This window comes from Protopterus annectens, chromosome 1.part2, assembly GCF_019279795.1.
Source record: "Protopterus annectens isolate FY-2018-M chromosome 1.part2, PAN1.0, whole genome shotgun sequence".
NCBI classification, from domain to species: Eukaryota; Metazoa; Chordata; order Ceratodontiformes; family Protopteridae; genus Protopterus; species Protopterus annectens.
The window spans coordinates 1,193,856,161-1,193,880,247 of NC_056727.1; the positions used below are offsets into that span (position 1 = coordinate 1,193,856,161).

Sequence of the window (24,087 nt, forward strand, 5' to 3'; positions counted from 1 at the left end):
ACATTACAGAAAACAGTCTAATATTTCTAGTTCCTAGCTATTTCTAAAAGGAAACACAAGTCTAAGATAACTTGCATATGAGCAAGACAGTGCTGTGATTTGGATGTTAAAGACAAAAATGCTTAATGCCTTCAGATTCTGTTTAAATTGCTATTGTAGTCCTGATTCCCATTACATCATTTTGTTTACACTTTCCTGGTGTTCCCAGGCTGATAAACTGCATTTACATTCTTTTACACCTAGGCAGAAGCCAGAGCAATAAAGGACATTACATGCGTAAATTCTGGTCATTAACTTTAGCCTTAAAACAATAGGCAGGAAGCCTTCATCTAGCCTGGCCGGAGCCGAATTATAAACATCAAATACAGTCATGAAATAATTTCAATTTCAAAGGACAGACAAGAAATGCTCGACTTAGCTTTCTTTACAGCAGAGGGCAATGTTGCTACATTGTTTTGAGTTCAACATTTCACAGCATATTCTTTCATTTAAGAAAACAAGCCTGTAATTCAACATTCATACTTACAAATGACAGAATTATGTATAAAATCCTATCTGGCTAGGCTGGCAGCCTTCACAGACTTGGCATGTAAATTTAAAAAAAAAAACTGGTAGTTTTAGAGATGTGTTCAAGAATTTCTAAAAAATGTGTCTGTACTAGTCCAAAAGAGATGCATGTAATCTAAAAAGCATCCGTAAAAATTACAGTCTCTTAAAATCTGATGTAAATACAAATTTGTTTTCCCAGTGTAGGAGAATGATGTTAGCATATGTTGGGGCACAATGTGCCCACATTGCCACTCCCTTCAATTGTTTATAACATTCACCTTGGAAGAATATAAAATTAAAGAATCCAAAAAGATGGCTCGCACCAGTTGCAGGCAATACGTTTTATTCAAAACAGTACTGAAAGCTTGCAAGTGCTTTTGTCCCAAGTTTAAAACAATACAGGAACTTCATCAGACAAGCTAAAAAGAGCTAAAGCTGCATTTAATTAAAGCAAGGCATATTACATAATTTCCTTTTTGCAAACGTTAAGGGAAATCATGCATTTAACCAAAGGCTATGGTCCTGGATATCAAATGTAAAAATGTTACATGTTACACAGTGTAAACTTAAATTACTAGTGTAGCGTTTAAAAACATATAATAAAGGCATATTAGAACATATTAAACATTGCATAAGTGTATACGTATGATTATAATGGTGCTTCAAAGGGCTTGAAGTTAAGCACTCATAACATACAAGTTCCTATGTAAAAAAGACTTCAAATTAAAAAATGTATCATTTATCATACCCATTCGATTCTAACTAATATACTTTCACATCTCTAAAGTTTGTCATACTGAAATGGGCAAGACTGAAAATAAAAAAAAATAAAATAAAATTGCGCTAAATGCACTGCGTTCGGGTCAGTGGGTCAAGACGTTAACTTGTGTGTGCATGTATTCTAAGTTAATTATAGGCTCATATTCAAATGAATTGTTATAAAGCAATGGATGTCCACACATTTGAGAACAGAGGGATGTCTTATCTATTTAACGCCTTAAGCTTTAAAAAGCTAGATATAAGTGATTATTTAAGCCCGACCACTGTGTGGAATCTAGCCTGACAGGTAAGGCCAGGCTCCTCCTCTTAATGAAGGAGATATGGTGTCCAACACAATAAACTTGAATTTGTGGTCATTGTATTGATTAATGCGTTTTGCCAGAGCATTGACTACACAATGGTCTCTGTTTCGAAGGTGTTCCCCCTACTCTACTTTTTAGTTTCCGCTCCGTTTTGCCAATGTAAAAACATGGGCAAAACTCACAAAGGGCACAATAAGCTACCTTCTCGGAATTACAGTTGAATTTGTCCTTAATCTTTAATTTCATGCCGTTTACAGTGGTTTCGTTTCCCTCTAATATGTAGGGGCAAAACTTACATGAACTACACTTGTGCATATAACCTGCCTTATGTGGTTTGTCTTGGTGGTTTAGTAGGGATTTCATGTTCTGCCCTTTACGGAAAACACAAGTGGGTTTTGTTCCCCAAAATGGTTCTCAAATCTGTTTAACAGTTTCCAGTTCTTTTCTATGATGTTCTTAATAGAGTGGGCGTCAATTGAAAAGGTAGTAAGAAAACAAGAAGTTATATACTCACCATAACGTTCAATTTATGTAGTCCATCTCGCCTCACATTCTTACCCGTGGGTTCGGCTCCGACTCAGCCATACTCTAGCTCGAAGTCTTCAATTGGTGCATGGCTAAGAGGTATCCCATGCTGCAATGTGCCTATCCCCCAGATCTTGTTTGCTGCGAGCTCACATACACACAAACACGTTGAGAGGAAGAACCAACTCAACATATCAAGAGGCGGTGCTGAAACTAGAGACTCTACCTCTAGGTCCTCCAGGAGGGGGTAAGGTGGGTGGGTTAGTAAGAATGTGAGGTGAGATGGACTACATACACTGAATGTTATGGTGAGTACTTAACTTCTTGATGTAATGTAGTCTAATCTCGCCTACATTCGTACCTGTGGGACAGCGTCCCTAGCACCTAGACCTTGGGCGGCTCACTGGAAAATACTCCTGAGCACTGTGGAATCAAATGAGGATCTGCCCCTTGATACCAGATCCAATTTGTAATGACTAATAAAGGTGTGAGGAGATGCCCAAGTAGCTGAAACACAAATATCATCCATAGACATCCTTGCCTGAAAGGCAGTAGAAGGAGACACCGAACGTGTAGAGTGAGCCTTTACCTTAAAGGGTAATTCCTTGCCACTTGAAGAATAGATGAAGGAAATGCAGCTAGAAATCCATCTGGACAGTTACTTTGGAAACTGAAGTCCCTAGTCTATTGTCTGAAAACGAGACAGAGTTGATCCAGATTTTCTAAAATCTTTTGTTCTATGTAAATAGAAATGCAATTGTCTGTGGACATCTAGCTGATGAAACTTAAATTCTGCCTCGTTAGAGAATTCAGGGAAAAACATAGGCAGCTCAATTGACTGGTTGAGACTGATCACTGAAGCAACCTTAGGCATAAAGGAAGGATTGGGTCTTAGCGAAACCCTATCCTTGAGAAATACCAAGTAAGGGGGCTGAACCGATAAAACTTGGAGTTCAGAGACCTGCCTAGCCGAAGTGATGGCTACCAAAAAGACGGTCTTCCAAGACAAAAATTTAATGTCACAGGTTGCCGTGGGCTCAAAAGGAGAAGAGGTAAGCTGCTGTAGCACAAAATTAAGGTTCCATGCCATAACAGGATCAAAGATCAGAGGTCGAAGTAGCATAGTCCCTTTGAGAAAAGCCCTGCAAAGCCTGTGCGCCATTAGATTGGGTTCATTAGCAACATGAAAAGTAGAAATGGCTGTCAACTGCACTTTGACAGTTGCTGCAGCTGATCCCTGGCTAACCAGTTGAGAAAAACTGAAACTGATGAGATGGGAGCTGTATAGGGATCAATGTTTTTCATGAGCCCAAATGGAGAATCTCTTCCACTTACTGGAATAAATCTTCCTAGTAGTAGGCTTGTGGGAGGAAGACAGAATATGAACCACCTCCGGTGAAAAATCATGAAGTCTGACTATGGACGGAACTGGAGCAGCCATGCTGTCAACCTGAGGGTCTGGATGGAGGGGTGGAAATGCCCTGACATACGAGTCAACAGATCTGGCTCTGGGTCCAGAATCCACGGCTCGTCCATTAGATAAGGGTGAAGAAAAGGAAACCAGATCTGACTAGGCCAGTGTGGAGCAATCAGTATCATTTTGTTTCCCAAAGACTACGCTTTCTAAATAACCTTCGTTATCAGGGGAATTGGAGGGAAGGCATAGAGAAGACCGGAGGGCCAATCATGAACTAGTGTCCCTGGTTGCTTCCCCTCCGGGGGGGAATGAGGGTGAAGTAGCTGCTGCATTGGCATTGAGGGGCTGGCAAATATTTCGCAGCAAGGCTGATCCCATCTGCAGAAAATCTGTTCCGCCACTTGTTCGTTCAGGGACCACTCATGAGGCATCAGAATAACTCTGCTCAACCTGTCTGCAATCACGTTAGACTTCCCCAGAATGTGCATTGCCACTAGAAAGTGCTGGGAAGATACTGCCCACTGCCACACCTGAAGAGCCTCTGTGCAAAGGGGATACGACCTGGTTCCTCCCTGTTTGTCCAGATACCAGACCACTTACATGCTGAGTGGATTGCAATTGTCCCAGGAGGAAAGTTAGAAGTGCTTGCAACGCTAATAGCACCACTCATCTCTAAGACACTGATATGCAAATGGAACCTGTGTTCCTGCCACGTGCCTTGGACAGTCCTGCTGAGATAATGCCCCCCCCCCCCCGATCTGGGAGGCATCCATGGTCACAGTGGCAATCGGAGAAGGAAGAATGAAAGGCATACCCATGTTGAAATTGCTGGTCTGAAGCCACCAGCTCAGATCCTGCCTGCACCTGTCTGTTATTACAATAAGGTGGGAGAGTAGAAGGTACTGAAGAGACCATTGGGCAAAAAGTAGCCAATGAAGAAGCCTCATGTCAAGTTTTGGAAGAGGGACTAGCATAATCGTGGCAGCCATGGTCCCCAACAGCTTGAGGACCACTTTTGCCTTGACCTTCTTCAGTAGTAGTAGTAGTAGAGCGTAGACTTGCTGCTGTAAAACTTGAGTTCTCTCTTCTGGCAGGAAAACCCTCATGAGCACCGTGTCTAATTTGGCGCCGATAAAGGTAACGCGCTGCGAGGGCAGCAATGCAGGCTTTTCCCAATTCAAGGCGATTCCCAGACTTTGGAACAGTGCAATAGTGGCATCCCTGGTCTGTAGTAGTAGATGCCTGGTGGCGGCAGACAGGAGCCAGTCGTCCAGGTACGGAAACACTTGGAATCCCAGACGTCTCAAGTGAGCCATTACCACTGCCATGCATTTGTAGAACACCCTGGGGGCTGTGGTGAGACCAAAGGGCAGGGCGAGAAACTGAAAATGACTGGCTCCCAGCCGGAAGCGTAGGTGAATTCTGGATGCCCTGTCCATTTTTATATGGTAGTAAGCATCCTTGAGTTCGATGGAGCACATCCACACATTTCCCTAATAACGGGAGAAATGACCAACGTGACCATGCGGAACTTGGACTTCTCTATATAACGGTAGAAACGGCTGAGATCCAAAATGGGTCTCAGGGCCCCTGTTCTTTTCGGCACCAAAAGAATCTGGAATAAGTCCCTAATCCTACTTGGTCTGAGGGGACAGGCTGGATGGCTCTTTTTAACAGCAATTTTTGAACTTCTAAGGTTGCGGAATCCCTTTGACTGGGTGGGACGTCTGGGATTCTTTTGTTTGGAGAGGGAGATGAAAGAAAGGGAATATGATAACCTCTGGAGATTATCTCTAATATCCACTTGTCTTGGGGGATGTCTCGCCAGGCTTCTGGGTATAGAGAAATGCGACCCCCAACTGGCTCCAGAGACGCACAGTCGAACCTCCTCTCAAGAGCGCTGGTAGGGAGAGCCACGAAAGGAATCGCGGGCCATCTCTGCCTCTAGGGCGGCATCTACCTGAAATTCCAACCTTCCTCTGCCTCTGGAGGGGGAATCACTCTGTGCATCGTGAAAAAAACCTCTGCGATTTTCTGAACCACATTTTTCCACCTTTCTGGCCCTTGGGAAAAGGTCTAGGTCTAGAAGGCATGGAAAAACGGACTCCCACGGCAGACAGGGTTTTTCCTTCCTGTTCGCACCTATTGACAGTATCCTTCACTTTGGTTCCAAATAAGGATGAACCGTCAAAGGGTGCGTTGGTGAAGGTAGACTTAAAGGCCTCCACGAAGTTGCACAGGTGCATCCAGGAATGTCTCCTAAGAGAGACTCCGGAACCCGCAACCCTGCTCGCTCCATCGGCTGTGTACGAGATCAGCCTCATGGAGGAGTTGGTAACAGAATTTAGGGTAGATATCTGAGCAGTGACTTTGAGCCACAGCATCAGAAATGTTAACCTGTAGAGTATCTCCCAACTCCTTTAGGAGATCTCTTTGGAGCCGTGTAAAATGCAATTAGTTCAGCGACGGCAGTGTAAAGGCCGCTGAAGAGAACACACACTTCCGGTACCTGCCCATAGCCCTGGACTCCTTGTTAGGGGGATGGACGGTAGATGAAGTTTCTGCAAGTTCCTTTTTGGTGGCTGCTGTCACCACCATGGCATCTACTGGAACGCCTTTTGTAAGAAATTCTCTATCGGGGGAGTGGACAAAAACTTGTTGCATCTCCTAGGGACCGGTTCCACAGTGTCTGGAGTTTCCCACACCTTTTGACAAAGAAGGTCCAGGAGCTAGTCGAACGGGGAGAAACCCAAGAGGCGGAGGGTTGTGACCCAAAGGACTTCAGGAACACAGACTCCTCCTCAGAAGGGGCTTTAGATAGCCAGTCGCCTCTGTCTCAGTATTTCCAAGGTATCTGAAAAAGAGATAGTCAGAAGACGACTTAGGGGACCCCTCTGACTCCTTGAGGTCGGTGTCAGATGTGGGGGACTCATCTTGGGAGTCAATGTGCTTCCTCTTGCACACACTCTTTCTGGGTGGCTCCTCGGATAAAAAACCCGGGGAGGCCTCAGAAAGCTGGGGACCACTCATGAAGGTATCCAGAGGTCTTGGGTCTCCGCTGTCCCTAGACAGAAGGTGATCACATACGGATATGGGTGCTGGAGGGGGAAGTGTCTGTACTGTAATATGCAGCTGACGACCTGGCCAGCGCACTCCTCATGACCTCGAAAGCTGATCCACCCGGGCTCCGAAGGTCGACTAACCTCAGGAGACAGTCTCGGAGCAGAGGAAATAAGGTCCGAAGCCGACGTCTAGTCCACGCTCACCCGAGCCAAAGCGCCGAGAGGAAGGCTTGGGCCCGAAGATCGACCAGATGCCTCCCTCACGGCTCCGACCTGCGAGCTGTGAATCCTGGACCCTGTGGACGGCGCCGACTGGGTAGGAGCGGAGATCGGAGCAGAGATGCTAGAAGGGGCTACTGGAGCCGATCTCGAGGCATCAGCCGGAACAGACAGCTCTGGCTCCGGAGAAGGGTCCAGAAGAGGAACAGCCAAAGATAAAGGGAGGACGGGCTCCAGAGTGGACCAGAGCCGAAAGCAATTTAGCCAGCACCGATGACTGGAGCAGTTTCTTCACCACTCTAACAACATAGTCATTGGAAAGTGTCCTGGAGGACCTAGAGACATGGTCGGGGATCTGGATCTCCCTATAGAGGGAGACCTACGAGTCGGAAAAAACGATCGAAAAACTGGAGACCGGCTCCCGAACTGACAAATCTGTCACCGGCTCCAATAAACCTGGAGCTGATGTAGACAAAGCACTGTCTTCTGTGGGCCCCGAAGCCAATGGAGCCGAAGAAGGAATTGCAGTTTTTATAATTTTCTCCGGGCGACTCTGAGGAGACTGAGCCGGAGAGAGTTTCTTGCATGATTTTTTTGTCCATCTTTTTGTCTGGTTTGGAAGGAGAAGACTTGGAACTGGAAGATCTTTCCAAATCCTCTTCATAGGAAGGTTTCAACGATCCCCTTAATATTAGCTTGTTCTTCCTCTCTTGCAGCATGCGGACGCTGAAAGCATGACAGAACAAGCAGGATTCCTGTAAATGAATAGCCCCCAAGCAATACACGCACACAGAGTGCCCATCCATCAAAGACCTCTTGTTGTTACACTTAACACACTTTTAGAAGCCCGAAGGCCTGTGCTCTTTAGACTACTTAGACATGTTAAGACAAGAACACACACACATAGGTGAAAATGGTAGGGGCACCTTCACCACAGAAAACAAAGGAGCACGGGAAACTAAAGCCTCTAACTCAAATGGCCTAGAGGCCGTGAGGTAACCGCAGGGAGGACTAAGTCCTCCAAGTTAAACGGGCCTAGCCCAGGAAAAAACAGGGGAACAACAAACAGTCAATCCACAAGGAACCCGTTTGACAAGGGGGATTAACCTGCTCCACAACAAGTACAAGAAAAGTACAGTTGTGTACCTACCATAAATGTAGATGTTAGAGTGTATTCACTGTTGCAGTCATTACACTTAGGTTATCCTGCTGTGCTGGCAGGCTACCAACAGTCGGCCTGAATTCCAAAGTCCTGGTCTGACGGTTGCTGTCGCCTCTTCCCTGAAGTCAGTGCGCCAGGGGCATAGAAGATGCAGCCGATGCCATTTTCTTCAGTTTTTCTTGCCCCAGATGTCAGGTGCCCCCAAAAGGGTAAGCTGTAAAAATTATGATCATAAAAAAGCATGCACATAACCTTCATCTACAAGCAAATACACCACATAGGTTGCAAAGAACAGATAAGTACAGATAAGTCCCAGCAAAGGAAAAGGGGGATGGTGGGAGGGTAACCTGGACTGCAACAGTGAATACACTCTAACATCTACATTTATGGTAGGTACACAACTGTACTATGTTCATCGTGTTTCACTGTTGCAGTCATAACACTTGGGTTGAATGAATCCCAAAGCTGAGGTTGGGTGGCTGGGCCTAAATAGAGTTTGGAGTGGCTATGAGGCCCTGCAGAACTGCAGTGGCAAAGGCTGCTCTGGATTTAGAGTAGAGAGGTAAATGGTAGTGCTTTGTAAAAGTGTGCACTGAAGTCCAGGTTGCAGCCTCCAAAATCTCTTTGGTTGGTACTCCTCTGAGGAAGGCTGCTGAAGTGACTGCTGCTCTGGTAGAATGTGGCCTAATGCCCTTGGGCACTGATTTGCCATGTTGTGAATAGCAGAAACGAATGCAGTGGCCTATCCATTTTGAAATAATCTGCTTTGAAATGGCTTTTCCTTGGGAACCTGCAGCATATGCCACTAAGAGTTGCGCAGTCTTTCTGAAGGCTTTAGCCTTGTCCAAGTAAAAGCGTAGCTGTCTGTGTATGTCCAAAGTATGCAGAAGTCTCTCCCCCTTATTCTGTAGGTTTGGATAAAAGGTAGGCAAATGTATGGTTTGGTTAAGAGCCACACTGGACACTACCTTGGGCATAAATGTCAGGTTTGTCCTTAGAGAAACCCTGTCCTGATGGAAAATAATAAAAGGTTCCACAGCCATTAGTGCCTGTAACTCTGAGACTCTTCTTGCTGAAGTTATTGCTAGGAGAAAAGCGGCTTTCCATGACAAGTATTTTATCTCTGCTGTATTGGCAGGCTCAAAAGGAGGCACTGAGTTTTTCCAAGACAAAATTGAGGTCCCATGTAGGTATTGGAGCTCTCCTTGGAGGTCTTATGTTTTTGGCCCCTCTGAGAAACCGTCTTAGCAGTGGATGAGAAAAAATAGGTGGGTCCGTATTGTAATGAGCTGAAATGGCAGAGGCATGGATCTTAACTGATGAGAAGGATAGGCCTTTGTCCAGCATCTCGGTTAAATATTGCAATATCTGAGGAATATTTGGTTCAAGCGAGTCAATTCCCTGCGCTTGGTTCCAAGTGCAGAATCTCTTCCATTTTTCTGCATAAGATTTTCTGGTGCTGGGCCTCCTGGCCTCTAAAATAACATCCATAACTGCTTTAGAGAGGTGTGTGTTCTGAATGATTACATTATCAGCCATGCAGCCAGATTTAGGGTTCTGATTTGGCTGTGCAGGATCTGATTGTTTTGTTGAGTCAGCAAATGAGGTATTAGAGATTATGTCCGGGCAGGGTCTTGAGACAAGCTCTCTTGGATTGGGTACCAGTTCTGGCGTGGCCAGTCTGGGGCAAACAGTATCATTTTTGGATTCTCATCTGACCTTTGGGAGTACCTTGGAGAGGAGAGGCACAGGAGGGAAGGCATATACCGTAAGGGCTTTCCAGCTGAATTAAAGGGCGTCCACTTTCCATGCTTACTTGTGATAAGTCCAAGTGCAGAATCTCTGTAGCTGGCAGTTGTGAGGGGAAGCGAATAGATCCAAGTCTGAGCATCCCCATTTCCCTGTTATGTTGAAGATTTGTGGGTCCAGTTTCCACTTGTGAGGATCCAGGAGGTTTCTGCTTAGTTCGTCCTCTTTCCTGGCAGGAATTGTGCTTGCAGATGTACTTGACAAGTCAATGCTGTGTTCCACAAAGTCATGGCTTGCCTGCAGAGGGGGTAAGAATGTGTGCCCCCTTGCTTGTTTATGTACCACATGACTGTAGTATTGTCCGTCTTTATCAGTAGTTGTCCTGGATGAAGTAGGTCCTTGAATGCTGTCAGGGCATTTTGTACAGCTAGCATCTCTTTTTGATTGATATGAAGATGCATTTGGTTTGTGGGCCATGTGCCCTGAACACATTTTCCTGCCATGTGCGCCCCCCAGACATAATCTGATGCCTCTGTTGTTAGTGTCTGCCTGGCAGTGGGGAAGGTGAATGGATGTCCCTTGTTGTGGTGACAGGCCTGTGCCCACCATTGAAATTCCTGTTGCAGGCAGGGAATGAGAGTAATTACTGTTTCCAGGCTGTGGCAATGTTGAGTCCAAACACTTTTTAGATACCACTGTAGTTTCCTCATATGCCGTCTTGCATATGGAATTAGTAGAATGAAGGATGCCATTATAGCCCAGAGCCTGCAGAATTTTTCTTGCAGATAACTGGGACTTTGTTGGCAAGTCTTTGAAGTAAGCAGTCAGATGCCTTGGTTCGTCTGGCGTGAGAAAAGCCATCTGGGCAGTTGTATTTAAGCTTGCACCCAGGAATATTATCTCGAGAGGGTACTAGTTTTGATTTCTTTTCGTTTACTGTGTACCCTAGGCAAATTAATAATCTTTTTTTTACAAACGCCATATGCTGTAGTAGAATATCTTTGTCCTTTGCTTGAATAAGGCAGTCGTCCAAGTAGGGGTATATTTGAATTCCTCTGTCTGTAAAATGCAATTATTGGTGCCAGGCATTTTGTGTAGACCCTGGGCGCAGTAGATAAGCCAAAGGGCAGTGCATAGAATTGGTAGTGTAGTGAGCCAGCTATGAACTTGAGGTACCTTCTGCAAGATTGTCTGATTGGGACACGTAGGTATGACTGAGGTCCAAAGTTACAAACAAAGCCTTCTTGTCCAGCATGGGCAGAGGCTGCTGTAGAGTCAACATTTTGAATTTAGGGACGTCCAGTAAAGTATTTAGAATAGACAGGTCCAGAATTGGTCTCCAGGCTTTGTCCTTTTTTGGTACTAAGAAAAGTCTTGAGTAAAATCCTTGTCCCTGCTCTTGTTGTGGCACTGGCTGAATAGCCCCCATGTCCATGAGAGATAAAACTTGTTTTTGTGCCTCTTGCCATTGATTCCGTGGCAGGTCTGGCATGCCTTTTGCCTTTGGAAGGGTGTGAAAATGGAACCTGTAACCCTGAGAGACTATATTTAAGACCCATTTGTCCTGGGTGATCTTGTGCCAGTTTTGTGAAAAAGTGCTAGCTTTCCCCCTAAGGGTGCTGCCAAAAAATAAGTGCTTGACATTGGCAGAGGGAAGTCATTGGGACTGTTTTTTATAAGGCTGTGACTTGTCTTCTCCGCTTTTGGTGGTAGAAGCACCCCATTGTTTGGGCCTGTATGAGCCCTGGGGCTGTTGCCTGCCTCTGGGGCGTCTGAAACTGCCTCTGTGGTCTGTCTGACACTGGAAAGGACCAATTCTTAGAGGGCCAGTTCCTGCTACATCTGGGTGGCTGTACCTGTAAGAAATCTTTACTGTCTGCATAGATTTTGCCTTATCCTCCATTTTCTTTAACACCTCCTCTGCCTTAACATCAAACAAAGTATCATGCTGTAATGGAGCATCCAATAATTTTGCTTTAACACGATCAGGCAGATTCTGTTCCTTTAACCAAGCATGCCTTCTAATAACAGAACCTGTTAAAGCGGCCCTGCATGAGGCCTCCAGTGAATCATAGCCACATTGCAAAGTATGTTTTCCCACTTGTTCAGCTGCATGCAATAAATCCTGCAAATCTTTGTTCTCGGAACATTCAGAGTTTGTCAACATTTTTTGTTTTAACAAAGACATTAAGTATTGCTGACATTTGAGCATATGAAACTGACAATTTAAAGCCCTTACAGCCAAGGGAGCAGAAGTGTAAACTTTTTCCCCCCATCTGTCCAAAGCCTTAGAATCTCTGTCTGAGGGGACAGGGTTTTTGGCAGAAGCAGCCTTGACCCCTTTGGGACCCTGCAAGATAGTTTCTGGGTCAGCAGCAGCAGCAGGGTTTTTGTAAAGACATTTGTGGGAGTCTGGGACCCTGTAGTATCTGTCCAGCTTAACAGGGGCAGGAGGTAGAGAGTCTTGAGACAGGCCGGACTCTGAAAATCATCATCTACTATGTCTAGAACAGAGAGAATTGCAATAGGTCTGTGCTGAGGAAGTAAAAGAAAGTCTCTAAGTATTTTCTTAGAATCGGAATACTCCTGGCTCTCCCAATGGAAATGCTCTCTCATGGTATGCAGGGTTTCCCCAAAAGAATAGTCCTCAGGAGGAGAAGCTGAAGGAATAGAATATCTTCAGCATCAGAATCCTCAGAGGAAGGAACAGAATATCCCTGATCAGAGGAGGAATCAGAGGAAATGGAAACCTGATCAGAGGAATCATATTCAGTGTCTTGCCTAGGCCTCTTATCAGGAGGGGGATGGGAACCCCTGATCAAAGTAATTAGGCCTTTGGCCATTTTGAACATCTGTTTCTTAGGCATAGAAGCCTGTCCTGTTTTAGACTTTGTCTTGTATGCTGAAGTAGGCTTTATATAAAGTTGTGTAGGTCTGAAGACACCCTCAGAAGCCGATGCCTGCTCAGCGCCTCCGGACCCATCTGAGGTATTAATTTCCGAAGGGCCTATACCTTGAGTATCCAGAAGCATAGCAGTCTCCACGTGGGAGTCAGAGGCAGCCTGTGGCTCTGAGGTAGCGGGAGTCAGGGGCTGCGAAAGCGCCTCACTGAGCACCGGCGTCTGGCCTAGAAGAGGCTTCATCGGTTTTAGACCGCAGATGCTTGTCGTCTTTATCCTTGCGTTTTTTATGAATTCCGGTTGTCGGTTGTTCCGACGGCATTATGAAGTTAAACCTTCTGCCAAAATAATGAAAAGCAAAATCTTACAGACGCTTAATAGTGCGTTGGTTAAATCTAGCACAAAACCGACAACTAGCAACGTCGTGGTCAGGGCCTAGGCAAAGAATACAGTAAGAGTGGAAATCCTTATGAGGTATTTGCTTCCCACAAGAAATACAATTAACTTTTTCTGACATCGGTCTGGAGCAAGAAGAAAGTTTCCCCAATGGGGTACTTAACTTCATTGCAGACTTCAGATCTGAAATTCGATTTCGAAAATCTCAGGAGTCGGCTGACCATCACTTGCAAACTGCTTTTGCTTCTGGCACCGCGCAGCAAGAAAGACTGAAGAAAATGGCGTTGGCTGCATCTTTTATACCCCTGGCGCACTGACGTCAGGAAGAGGCGACAGAAACAGACACCGGACCAGGACTTTGGAATTCAGGCCGACTGCGGTTAGCCTGCCAGCAGGATAACCCAAGTGTAATGACTGCAACAGTGAAACACTATGAACATCAAGAGCAACAGAAAAAAAACAGGGGAGGACTAGGCCCTCTAACTGAAACAGGCCTAGCCCTGTAAACACCAAGGGAAATGGGATATCAGAAAGGTTCAATTAAACCATTAGAAGTAAAAACACACACACTAGCTATTAAAATAGCTTTTGGAGCTACTAAATCGAATATATAGTAGAAAAAATTGTACTTTGCCACGGTCAAGATCGAGACCACTTCCAAGCAGCAAACGAGATCTGGGGATAGGCGCACTGCAGCATAGGATACCTCTTAGCCATGAACCAATTGAAGACTTCGAGCTAGAGTATGGCTGAGTTGGAGTCGAACCACGGGTAAGAATGTAGGCAATATTGGACTACATAACATTAAGATTTAAACAAGCTAGTATTATTTGTCTCTGTCGTTGAGACAACTACATTTGAGGTAGATTCAAGTCATACAGTCACGGTGGAATAAGGGATAGAATGGTTGCTACAGGGCACTTGTGTCCAGGAGGGGGGTAAAGTAGCCACTCTCTCATTTAACCAGGACTTCATTTTTAATGCCAGCTAGGTTTTGTGGATAACCTCTTCTGAGAAACATATTACACAAGATGTCACATTCATCCCAAAAGGCCCCTTTTAGTGAGGTCATTATGGCAGTTCTAACAAATTGTTAACGCTGGTGCTGGCAATTAAACTACGGCACAGCTCGAACAGAGAGATGTCTAACGTAAACAATAATCCACACTGTTAAAAGTAGTTCATCTGGTTTCCACACAGTAAAAACTAATCTTCAGGTTACAAACAAATATGGTTAAGCGCTTTCATCTGTAATCAACAGACTTCTTCAGAACCATATAGCATATAAAATCACTTGTTTAAATACATGTTTTGGCACCAAAAATTTTTGAATTTAAGTTAATTTTAAAGACACATATCAATATACATATAAAATACATAATACATAAAAATCGATGCATTTGCACATACACATAATTGACCTACGTTAAATAAAATATGATACAAAATATGCATGTACATATGATTTATATAAAATATATAAAATGTATATTATAATTTAAAATATAAAATATATAATGAATGAAATATTGCTAGCTATACCTTAAGCTGTACATATAAATAATTGATGTATGTTAATACAAAAAACAATGAATGAGTAATAAAAAGTAAAATGTGTGATGAAATGGAATACTACACTACATCAAGGTGAGAAATGGTTTAATACTTATACTATCATTGATGCCAGGAAATTTTGTGGCATCTGTTAATATTTGCCATTTACTCTCTTTCATTGCTAAAAGTGCTTTCCAGTTCCTACCTTGTGCCAAAATGTCCACTTGATCAATTACAGCAAACTTAAATTGATGCGTATCATCTTCCATACAAATATGTTTATACAATGCATTATTTTTATCCTTCGTCTTAATTTTGTAGAAGTGCTCATATATACGTTTCCTTAACTGTCTCTCAGTTTTTCCTATGTAAAATGCTGGGCAGGCTGTACAGGTAGCTAAATATACTACCTGTTTGGTGTTACAGTTACCTGGCCTGCATCTCACGTGTGTCCTGTTGATATCCTCTAACTTAATGTCCACCACTTCATTTATATTTCTACATTGCTTACAAGATCCACATTTTGTAGTACCCGTTAATTTCTTTTTAGAATAAGTTCAATTTGCTGCCTTTTCCAATAACTTTGATATTTGGAGTGGTTTTGTATACAAACCTAGGGCTCCTTCCCAATATAGAACCTGTTTCATCATTGACTGTAATCAAATTCCAATGTTGTTTAACCATGTCTCTGATGTATTGTACATATGGGGTATACACACACTCTATTTAAATCACAAGCTGAAGAATTATTCATTCCTGTATCAGTGTTAGCAACTTTAAACGTTCTACCTAATAAAGGTAGATATTTAATACCCCATTGTTTTTTCACATATGTGACTACATCATTTAATAGAACTAATGGGTAACCCCTATTTCTAAACATGTTGAATATAAACTGAAGTTCCTGTTCCATAACTTCTCTGGTAGATGACATGCAGGCAGCCCTTATGCACTGTCCTTTAAAAACATTTTGGAACATATAGGGTGGGTGATTGCTATCAAATTCAATATAATCATTAGAAAAGGTGGTCTTCCTGTATATTCTAGATGCAAATCCCCCAATGGCATGACTGAGAAAAGTGTCCAAATAGGCTATGCCCTCATCACTGACGTGATGTGTAAATTTTAAAAATTCTGTGGTACCACTGATGTAATCCATTAATGCCCTTATTCTCTCATGTGTACCCTTCCATAAAATAAATAAATCATCCAGATATCTGGTGTAAAAAACAATATCGGAATAAAATGAGCTTTTAAATAAAAATTCTGTCTCCCATTCTAACATGACTAGATTAGCAAAAATAGGGGCACATGATGAACCCATAGCTACCCCATTACACTGTCTAAAAAAATTCTCCTTGAAAGTGGATATAATTGTGATCCAAAATTAATCCCATCATGTCAGTAATTAGACAAATTTTATCGCAACTCATGTTGGAAAATTTTCTCAAACTCTTACAAAAATATTCAAGTCCGATCTCTCTGGGTATACACGAAAATAAATCAACCACGTCAATAGTGATGAAAATGAGTCCTGCATTCCAAATTTCAGGCGCAAGTTTGCTCAAAAAATTCCAAGAATCCTTAGTTAAATGTAATATGTTCTCAAATAGATTTAGTTCATCTATCAATGACCACACCCATGTTATATGTTTTAGACTTAGATCCAGAGATGATAGGTCAAAATGGAGGGTGAGTTAAGCTTGTGTGTACCTTAGGTATACCTACAATATTGGCCAACGTTGGATGTTCTACTTTCAAAAATGAATAAATCTCATTATTCTATTATCAATCAAATATTCTTCCAGGGTCAAATCTATTCTCTTATACCCTATATTGATTTCATTTAATGAAACAACTTCATAATAAGATATTATGTATTTCACTGATGTACTCAAATGAATTGTATACCACAATACCGCCCCCTTTATCTGGCTTCATTAATCTAATTTCATTATTATTCATAAGTTGGTTAAGGCAAGCACGTTCTTCTTTAGACAAGTTGTCCTTGAAGGCGTTGTTATATACCTTCCCTTTAACATTTTTGTTGAATCTATAAACATCATGGCACACCATTCTTTCAGAATTCATTACCTGTATGTTTGAAACTGGAATATATCTACTTTTCTTTTTATTTTTAAAAACTTGATGTGCTGCCAATGTTTTGTTGTCCCCTTGATGATCAAACTATCGCTAAATTGAGTCTTCTACAAAAAAATTTTATTTCTTTGATGGTGTCTACTAAATTAAAATCTGCTTTTGGAATGAACTTCATTCCTTTGCTAAATAATGTAAAAAATTCCTCAGTAATATTTAATTCAGTATAGTTGAATACATTAAATCCATTAAAAGTATGCAAAACACTTTTTCCACCTTATAAATAATCAGAATTGTCATCTTTTTCATTTGAATAATTCTTTGTTGGCTTAGGAGATGTGCAGGTTTCAACTGCAGTCTCACTGACATTCATATTTATATTAACTGTTGCCAAGCTATTTAATGTTCTTTCTTGTTCCACTAATTGTATGTCTTTTTTGGGGCAGGATAAAATCTGCCCCCCTGAAAATTTGTATTCTTATCCATTTGTCTTGTCCTATTCCTATAACTGTAATGTCTATTTCCATCAAACACAGATCTATCTTGTGGCCAAATATATGCCCTGTTAGCACAACATTGTTCCACATCACGCTGTATTTTCCTACTCTTCCTATTATGTATACTCTTAGCTTTCTGTTCCACTGCATGAAATTGTTTGTTATAAAAAATCTTTCCACTGATTAAATAAAACATTATTGATAATATCATGGTTCAGTTTATCCACTTCTCTTACTAGGACAGACAATTTTTCATCATTCTGCTTGATCAACAACTTCATATAATCAAAGCCAAAATTGTCAAACAACTTGTTAAATTCATTAATACCTATATTATATTCTACTCCCAAAGGCAGTTTGAAAAACCTTAAGCCCTTGGGAACAATTTGTAAAGCAATACATTTTATTAAACCATTTCTCACCTTGATGTAGTGTAGTGTAGTATTCCACTTCACACATTTTACTTATTACTTATTCATTGTTTTTTGTATTAACATACATCAATTATTTATATGTACAGCTTAAGGTATAGCAAGCAATATTTCATTCATTATATATTTTAAATTATAATATACATTTTATATATTTATATAAATCATATGTACATGCATATTTTATATTATATTTTATTTAACGTAGATCAATTAAGTGTATGTGCAAATGCATCGATTTTTATGTATTATGTATTTTTATCCATTCATTCTATATATTTATATATATATAGATATGTCTCTTTAAAATTAACTTAAATTCAAATTTTTTTTGGCACCAAAACATGTATTTAAACAAGTGATTTTATATGCTATATGGTTCTGAAGAAGTCTGTTGATTACAGATGAAAGCGCTTAACCATATTTGTTTATAACCTGAAGATTCGTTTTTACTGTGTGGAAACCAGATGAACTGCTTTTAAGTGTGGATTACTGTTTACATTAAAGACATCTCTCTGTTCGAGCTGTGCCGTAGTTTAATTGCCAGCACCAGCGTTAACATTTTCATTTTCACTCTTCTTGTGTTGGATACTAGTTCTAACAAATTGGCCTTTCAAGACGCCCCTATTCTGTATAAAATGGGAGGCAGCTGGTAAAATGTAAGAAATTGTTGGAGTATGTACTTTTACGGTAGATCTCAGATGTGAATCTCTTGGTGAATGTCTTTTTTAAGTAGTACATCTAAACAGGCTATTTGTGTCTCACTGATGGTGTGTGTGAATCTTAAAAAAGAAGTTGAACTATTAATATAGTCCAGAAACTGGTCAATGTGTGGTTTAGGACCATCCCAAAGAATAAAAATGTCATCCAAAAAACGTGTGTACATGTGACAGAATGGAAAAAAAAATGGGGATTTTAAGATGTTTTTTCTCCCATTGTAACATTACAATGCTGGCGTACATGCCCCCACATGCTGAACCCATGGCCACACCTTCATTTTGGACATAATAGTTCTTGTCAAATAAAACGAAGTTGTTCAGAATTATGTCCAATAACTGTTCAAATGTGTTGGTTCTGTCCTGACTTATCCCCGTCTGTCAAGTATTCACAAAACCATTGTGTCCTCACATGTGGGATAACAGTATAAAGGTCCCTAACATCCACTGTGATAAACGTGTAATGCTCATTAAACTGTACTGAACTGATTTTCTTCAAAAATAATCCCAGGAGTCTATGCAAAGTAGGGGTTCAGATTTTAAAATACCCTTACTTTCCAAATCCAAAAATGTTGCCAGTGATTGGGTAATCGAACCATTAGCATCAACAATGGGGCGTAAAGGGGTTTGGTGTATGTCATTTACGATTTCTCCACCATATGGTGCCACTTCATTTTGTTTATTCCTATTTATTCTTTTAAACACCTTAGTTTTTAATATATTAAGACATTTTACAGTTATGTTCAATATATTTAATGCTTTTATTACTGTTGACACAAACCATTTCATTTTAACATGAATTTCATTTATACAATAGTATTAGGCTGTTTCGATGTAGTTTCACTCAGACATTTATTTTGTATCTTAGATACTAATTTTTTGATGCATTGTATTGGTTAATTTGAAGGAGGAAGGGTTTTTAAGGGATTATTTGTGATGCATATGCTTATCTAATGAAGTTTTAGTAGACGAAAATGTAAGTGGAATTGGTTTTACAACATTAACATTTCATGACATTTTATGTGGTGTGTGTTTATGTCTTGATTTTGGATTAAAACTTTCATTGTGGTGGATCAGCTCATCTTCGGTGTATTTTTTGGTTTATTAGTGTTTGTTTCTGGGCACTTTAAACCACTTTTTGCCGTTTCTAATTTCCTGCATGGATTCCCCGATAGGAATGTGGAGGTAGGCCTCTTTATGTCTAGGGTGGCTAGCCAAACATCCTTGGAGAGCGCATAGGTATCAGTTGCTGGAGGGTGAGCACTTTGAATTTTGGTTTCACCAGGAAGGTGTTTAGAATGGATAGATCGAGGATGGGGCGCCAAGTGTCCTCTTTTCTGGGTACCAGAAAAAGTCTGGAGTAGAAACCTTGACCTTTCTGTTCTGCAGGAACTTGCTCTACTGCCCTCATACAGATCAGGGAAAGGACTTGCTTTTGCGTCTCTGCCCACTGGTTTGGAGGTAGATCTGGGGACCCTTTTGGGGTTGGAAGTGTGTGGAAAGTCAGTCTGCATCCCTGGGACACTATGTTGAGGACCCAGCGGTTGCTAGTAATGGTGGCCCAAGTGCTTGTGTGAAAGGAGAGTCTTCCTCCTAGGGGTAAGGGAAGGTAGGCAGAGGGAGGGGGTGGTGGAAGAGTTTTGAGTTCTTACCACGAGGGGGTGGCTTAGAACTCCCTGTTTTTGAAGTGGAGAAATTCCACTGTTTTGATCTCTGCATTCCCTGTGGCTGCTGTCAGGTGGATCTGCTTCCAGGGGGTCTGGGCTGAACTGACCTGGAGGGAGCAGCAAAGGGCCAGTGCTTGGAAGGGCAATGCCTACTGAACCTGGGTGGCTGGACCTGTAAGAAATCCTTAACTGTCTGCACAGAATTAGCTTTTTATTCTATCTTTAACACCTCCTCTGCCTTAGTGCCAAATAAGTTGTCTTTGTGCAAGGGTGCATCCAACAATTTAGATTTAACATGGTCTGGCAAGGGCTGTTCATTAAGCCATGCCTGTCTTCTAAGGACAGAACCGGTGACTGTTGCCTTGCAAGAAACTTCTTACGGCATCAAAACTACAGTGCAAGGTGTGCTTAGTTATCTGACTTGCAGAATGCATTAACTCTTGTAACTCTAAATTCTGCACAAGCAGGAAAGGAAGACATTTTCTGGTTGAGGAGTTCCAGGGCATGTCGCTGAAATTTTAGCATATGGACCTGACAATTTAGTGCCCTGACAGCAAGAGTAGCAGAGGTGTATACATTTTTACCCCATCATTCTAGTCATCGGGAATCCCTATCTGAGGGGGTGGGATTCTTAGTAGAGACTGCTTTAATCTACTTAGGCCCTTGAGAAATTACCTCAGGGTCAGCAGTAGGACTTTTAAAAAAGGAATGTGTGTGTGTCAGGGACTCTGTAGTACCTGTCTTTTTTTGGGTGCAGGAGGGAGGGTGTCAGAAGTCGAGCTGGATTCTAGGAAAACATCCTCCACAACATCCAGGACTGGGGGGGGGGGGGCAAAGGGTGTGTGCTGTGGAAGATCTAAAAATTCCCTGAGTGTCTCTTTAGACTGAGGGTAGTCCTGACTCTCTCCCATTGAAAAGCTCCCTTAAAGGTATGAAGGGTTTGCCCAAAGGAAAAATCCTCTGGGGGAGAGGCGAAAGCGATGGAGTCCTCTGCATCAGAATCCTCATAAGTAGAGAGGGGTTGCATGTCTTCATATTCAGATGCATCAGAATCATCTGACTCTTGTTCAGACAAAACTACAGGGGACAGATCTCTTCCTTTTGGAGGGGGTAGCTTGGCTTCTCTTGATCAGCATGATAAGGTTCTGCACCACTTTAAGCATTTGAGACTGAGGCAAGAAAGCACGTGCCTGAGACTGGGTCATCTGTTTCTTGGGTGTGGTTCGTACCCTGGGCCTAGGAAACTCCGTAGTTTTCGAAAGAACGGTAGTTGCGAAAGAAGACGTCAGTTTGTGTCGAGAATCAGTAGTGCAAAGGACTTCCTCGGAAGCCGGTGCCTGCTCAGCGACTCAGGACCCATCCAAGGTAGCGACGACCGCAGGACCCTTAGTGGAAGAAGAGTTGTGCGGCTTACCGGACTCCAAAAGGGTCTCGGTAGGCGAAACCACAGAAGTGGGCATCAGGGGCTGCAAAAGCACCTCACTGAGGACCAGAGAACTGACTACTAGCTTAAAGGAAGCTTCGATGGTAGGTTTGAACCTGTGCGGTCTTGTCTCTATGTTTTTTTGGAACATCTGCTGTCAGATGGCTTACCAAAGCCATTTCGGAATACAGAGATAGAGAGCGAAAGTATTTACTGACAATAAGGGCCCGACGATGAATAGTTCGGGTGTTGAACAAAGCACAAATCCAACAGCGAGGTACGTTGTGGTCTGGGTCTAAACAGGTGACTCAGTAAGAATGGAAATCTCGGCGTGGTAGTTGCTTTCCACAGGCAAGATAATTAACTTTTTCTGACATCAGTTAGAGCAAGAAAAAAGGATCCCCAACGGGGTACTTAGTTTTAGAAGACTTCAGGATGATTCACTTTGGAAACGAACATTTAGGTAGCGGCCGACCGGCACTCGTGCACACTGATTTTGCTTCGGGCTCCTCGGCAAGAAAGACTGGTGCAATGGTGTCGGCTGCCTGTTTTTATACCCCTGACGACAATCCTGGAGTGACGGCAACCAACGCAGAAATACTAAGCCTCTGGTATTCGGGCTGACTGATGGCTACCTGCAGGCAGATAACTGAAGTGTGATGACTGCAACAGTGAAACAGGAAGAACATCTCAGGTAGCGGCCGACCGGCACTCATGCGAACTGCTTCTGCTTCGGGCTCCACGGCAAGAAAGACTGATGTAATGTCATCGGCTGCCTTATTTTATACTACTGGCGACCTGACGTCAGTACTGAAGCGACAGAAACTAACACCGAAATACCAAGCCTCTGGTATTGGGATGGCTGAGGGCTACCCTGGCAGGGAAGGCCCAAATGTGAGGACTGCAACAGTGAAACACAAAGATCATACCTAGTCTTTTGCTTCTTTCTCACAGGCTTTTCCTGTTGAGGGGAAAAAGCAGATGTAGGCCTAACCTCCAGTAATTCTTTGTGCAAGGAAGCTGGAATAGTTCCCGAGACTTCTGCAATCACTAGCCACGGTTTCCCCCAAGTCATCCGAACAGGACGTCTGCATAGCCTCAAATGTGCTAGGATCCCCACTCCTGACAGCTTCCATTCTGGTACCCACCAAGGGAGTGGACCCCTACCTCCGACCATACCACTGGGTTCTAATCAACCTCAAGGGGTACGTCGGTGGGAGCAGGCGCAGCTGAAGAGGATTCAGGCCTAGCCTTGCTGACCTAACTCTTTACGGACGGCTTAGAAGTACCCATGTCCTCCATAGCTTCCCTAGCCAGAAGTTTGAGGCTTTGGTTTTCCAGGAATAAATTCAAAGGAGGTAGACTGCACAATGTTTTGAGAAAGAAGGCCTGACAAAAAAAGAACAGGACCAGTGGTAGTGAGTAGGCCCTAGGCAAAACAAGCACACCTTGTGTCTATCTTTATGTGGAATCTGCCTTCCAGACCTACACTTGCCCTTCCTGATGACATTAACAAAACAAAAGGCAGGAGCAATATGTTAAATCTTCTATGGGGTACTTACCTGAAGCTTAAGACGAGCCAATGGGATCCAACAGCAGACCAAACGTACAAGTTAACCTTTCTGAATGGCAGCTAAAAAGTTCTGAAAATGGTACATGTGGACGTCCCTTTTATGGCTAACTTTGTACCTATGTGCGACGTCCCATGTACAGGGAGTGGCTCTAAGTTTTTGTATACAAGCCAGATGTCAGGTCGATTGGGCAGAATACAACCCATATGTAAAGAATACTGCAAGACTGAACAGAAGGGACCTTAAATGGCTCCCAGCAGAGCACTTATATAAATCAGTGAAGTAGAACAGTATTAATGACCATGTTCAGAATAGATGGGAGATCTGCGTTTGAGTGGCAGTGAGATCCAATGGAGATTTACACTCATATGTCTGCTTATCTAACTTTACTCCCAAAGGCTTAGGTCACATGTCAAAGCATATCGCTCTATGGAAGGCTTTGACATGCTGGCCAGATGCCTAGGTTACAAGACAACCTAACTGTTTGGAATACTGCAATAATAAAGGAAAGACATCATATGTTGATCATCAGCTGTCCAGGATGCAGCAAGGCACTGAAGTCACCAAGAGAGAAACGTCTCTGGGAACTGCAGAATAAAGAAAATTATTTTTCAGAAACATTTCCACTACTAGACACTGCAATGGTATGTCAGCACACCTGCCCTGCAGATGACCAAGTGTCACATCTAATCACAGAACATCTTCACAAGAGCTACTGTACAGAAGCAAAGTCTCCATCTCTGCTCTCAACATAAGATGATATTCTGCCAAGTTGGTCTTACATTATACCACAAATCCAATTAATGTTTTCTATTTCTAAAATAGAAACAATACACTTTGAGCACCAAGAACTGCTCTTTAAGATGTCTTACCTTGCCAGCCAAGAACACCACGAGCAAATTCAACCACTGCTAACTGCATACCAAGGCATACACCTAAAAATGTGATTAAAGAAAATTCAATAAATAATAAATGTCAAATGTTTTTGACCTCAACATAAATGCACTTCATTCTGGTATGAAAGAGAAAGGAACATAAAAGTTAAAAATAACTACTTTATACGCACATCA

At 42.5% G+C, this 24,087-nt stretch overlaps 1 protein-coding gene across 1 annotated transcript in view; it reads right to left on the reverse strand.

Annotated features, from left to right (window-relative positions):
- Positions 1-24,087, reverse strand: part of CTPS1 (CTP synthase 1) — a gene marked incomplete in the record, with an annotated part of 606,469 nt that overhangs the window by 151,176 nt on the left and 431,206 nt on the right. Inside the window, 1 exon segment of the mRNA XM_044060229.1 lies at positions 23,890-23,952. Within this exon segment, the coding sequence (XP_043916164.1) occupies positions 23,890-23,952 (63 nt within the window).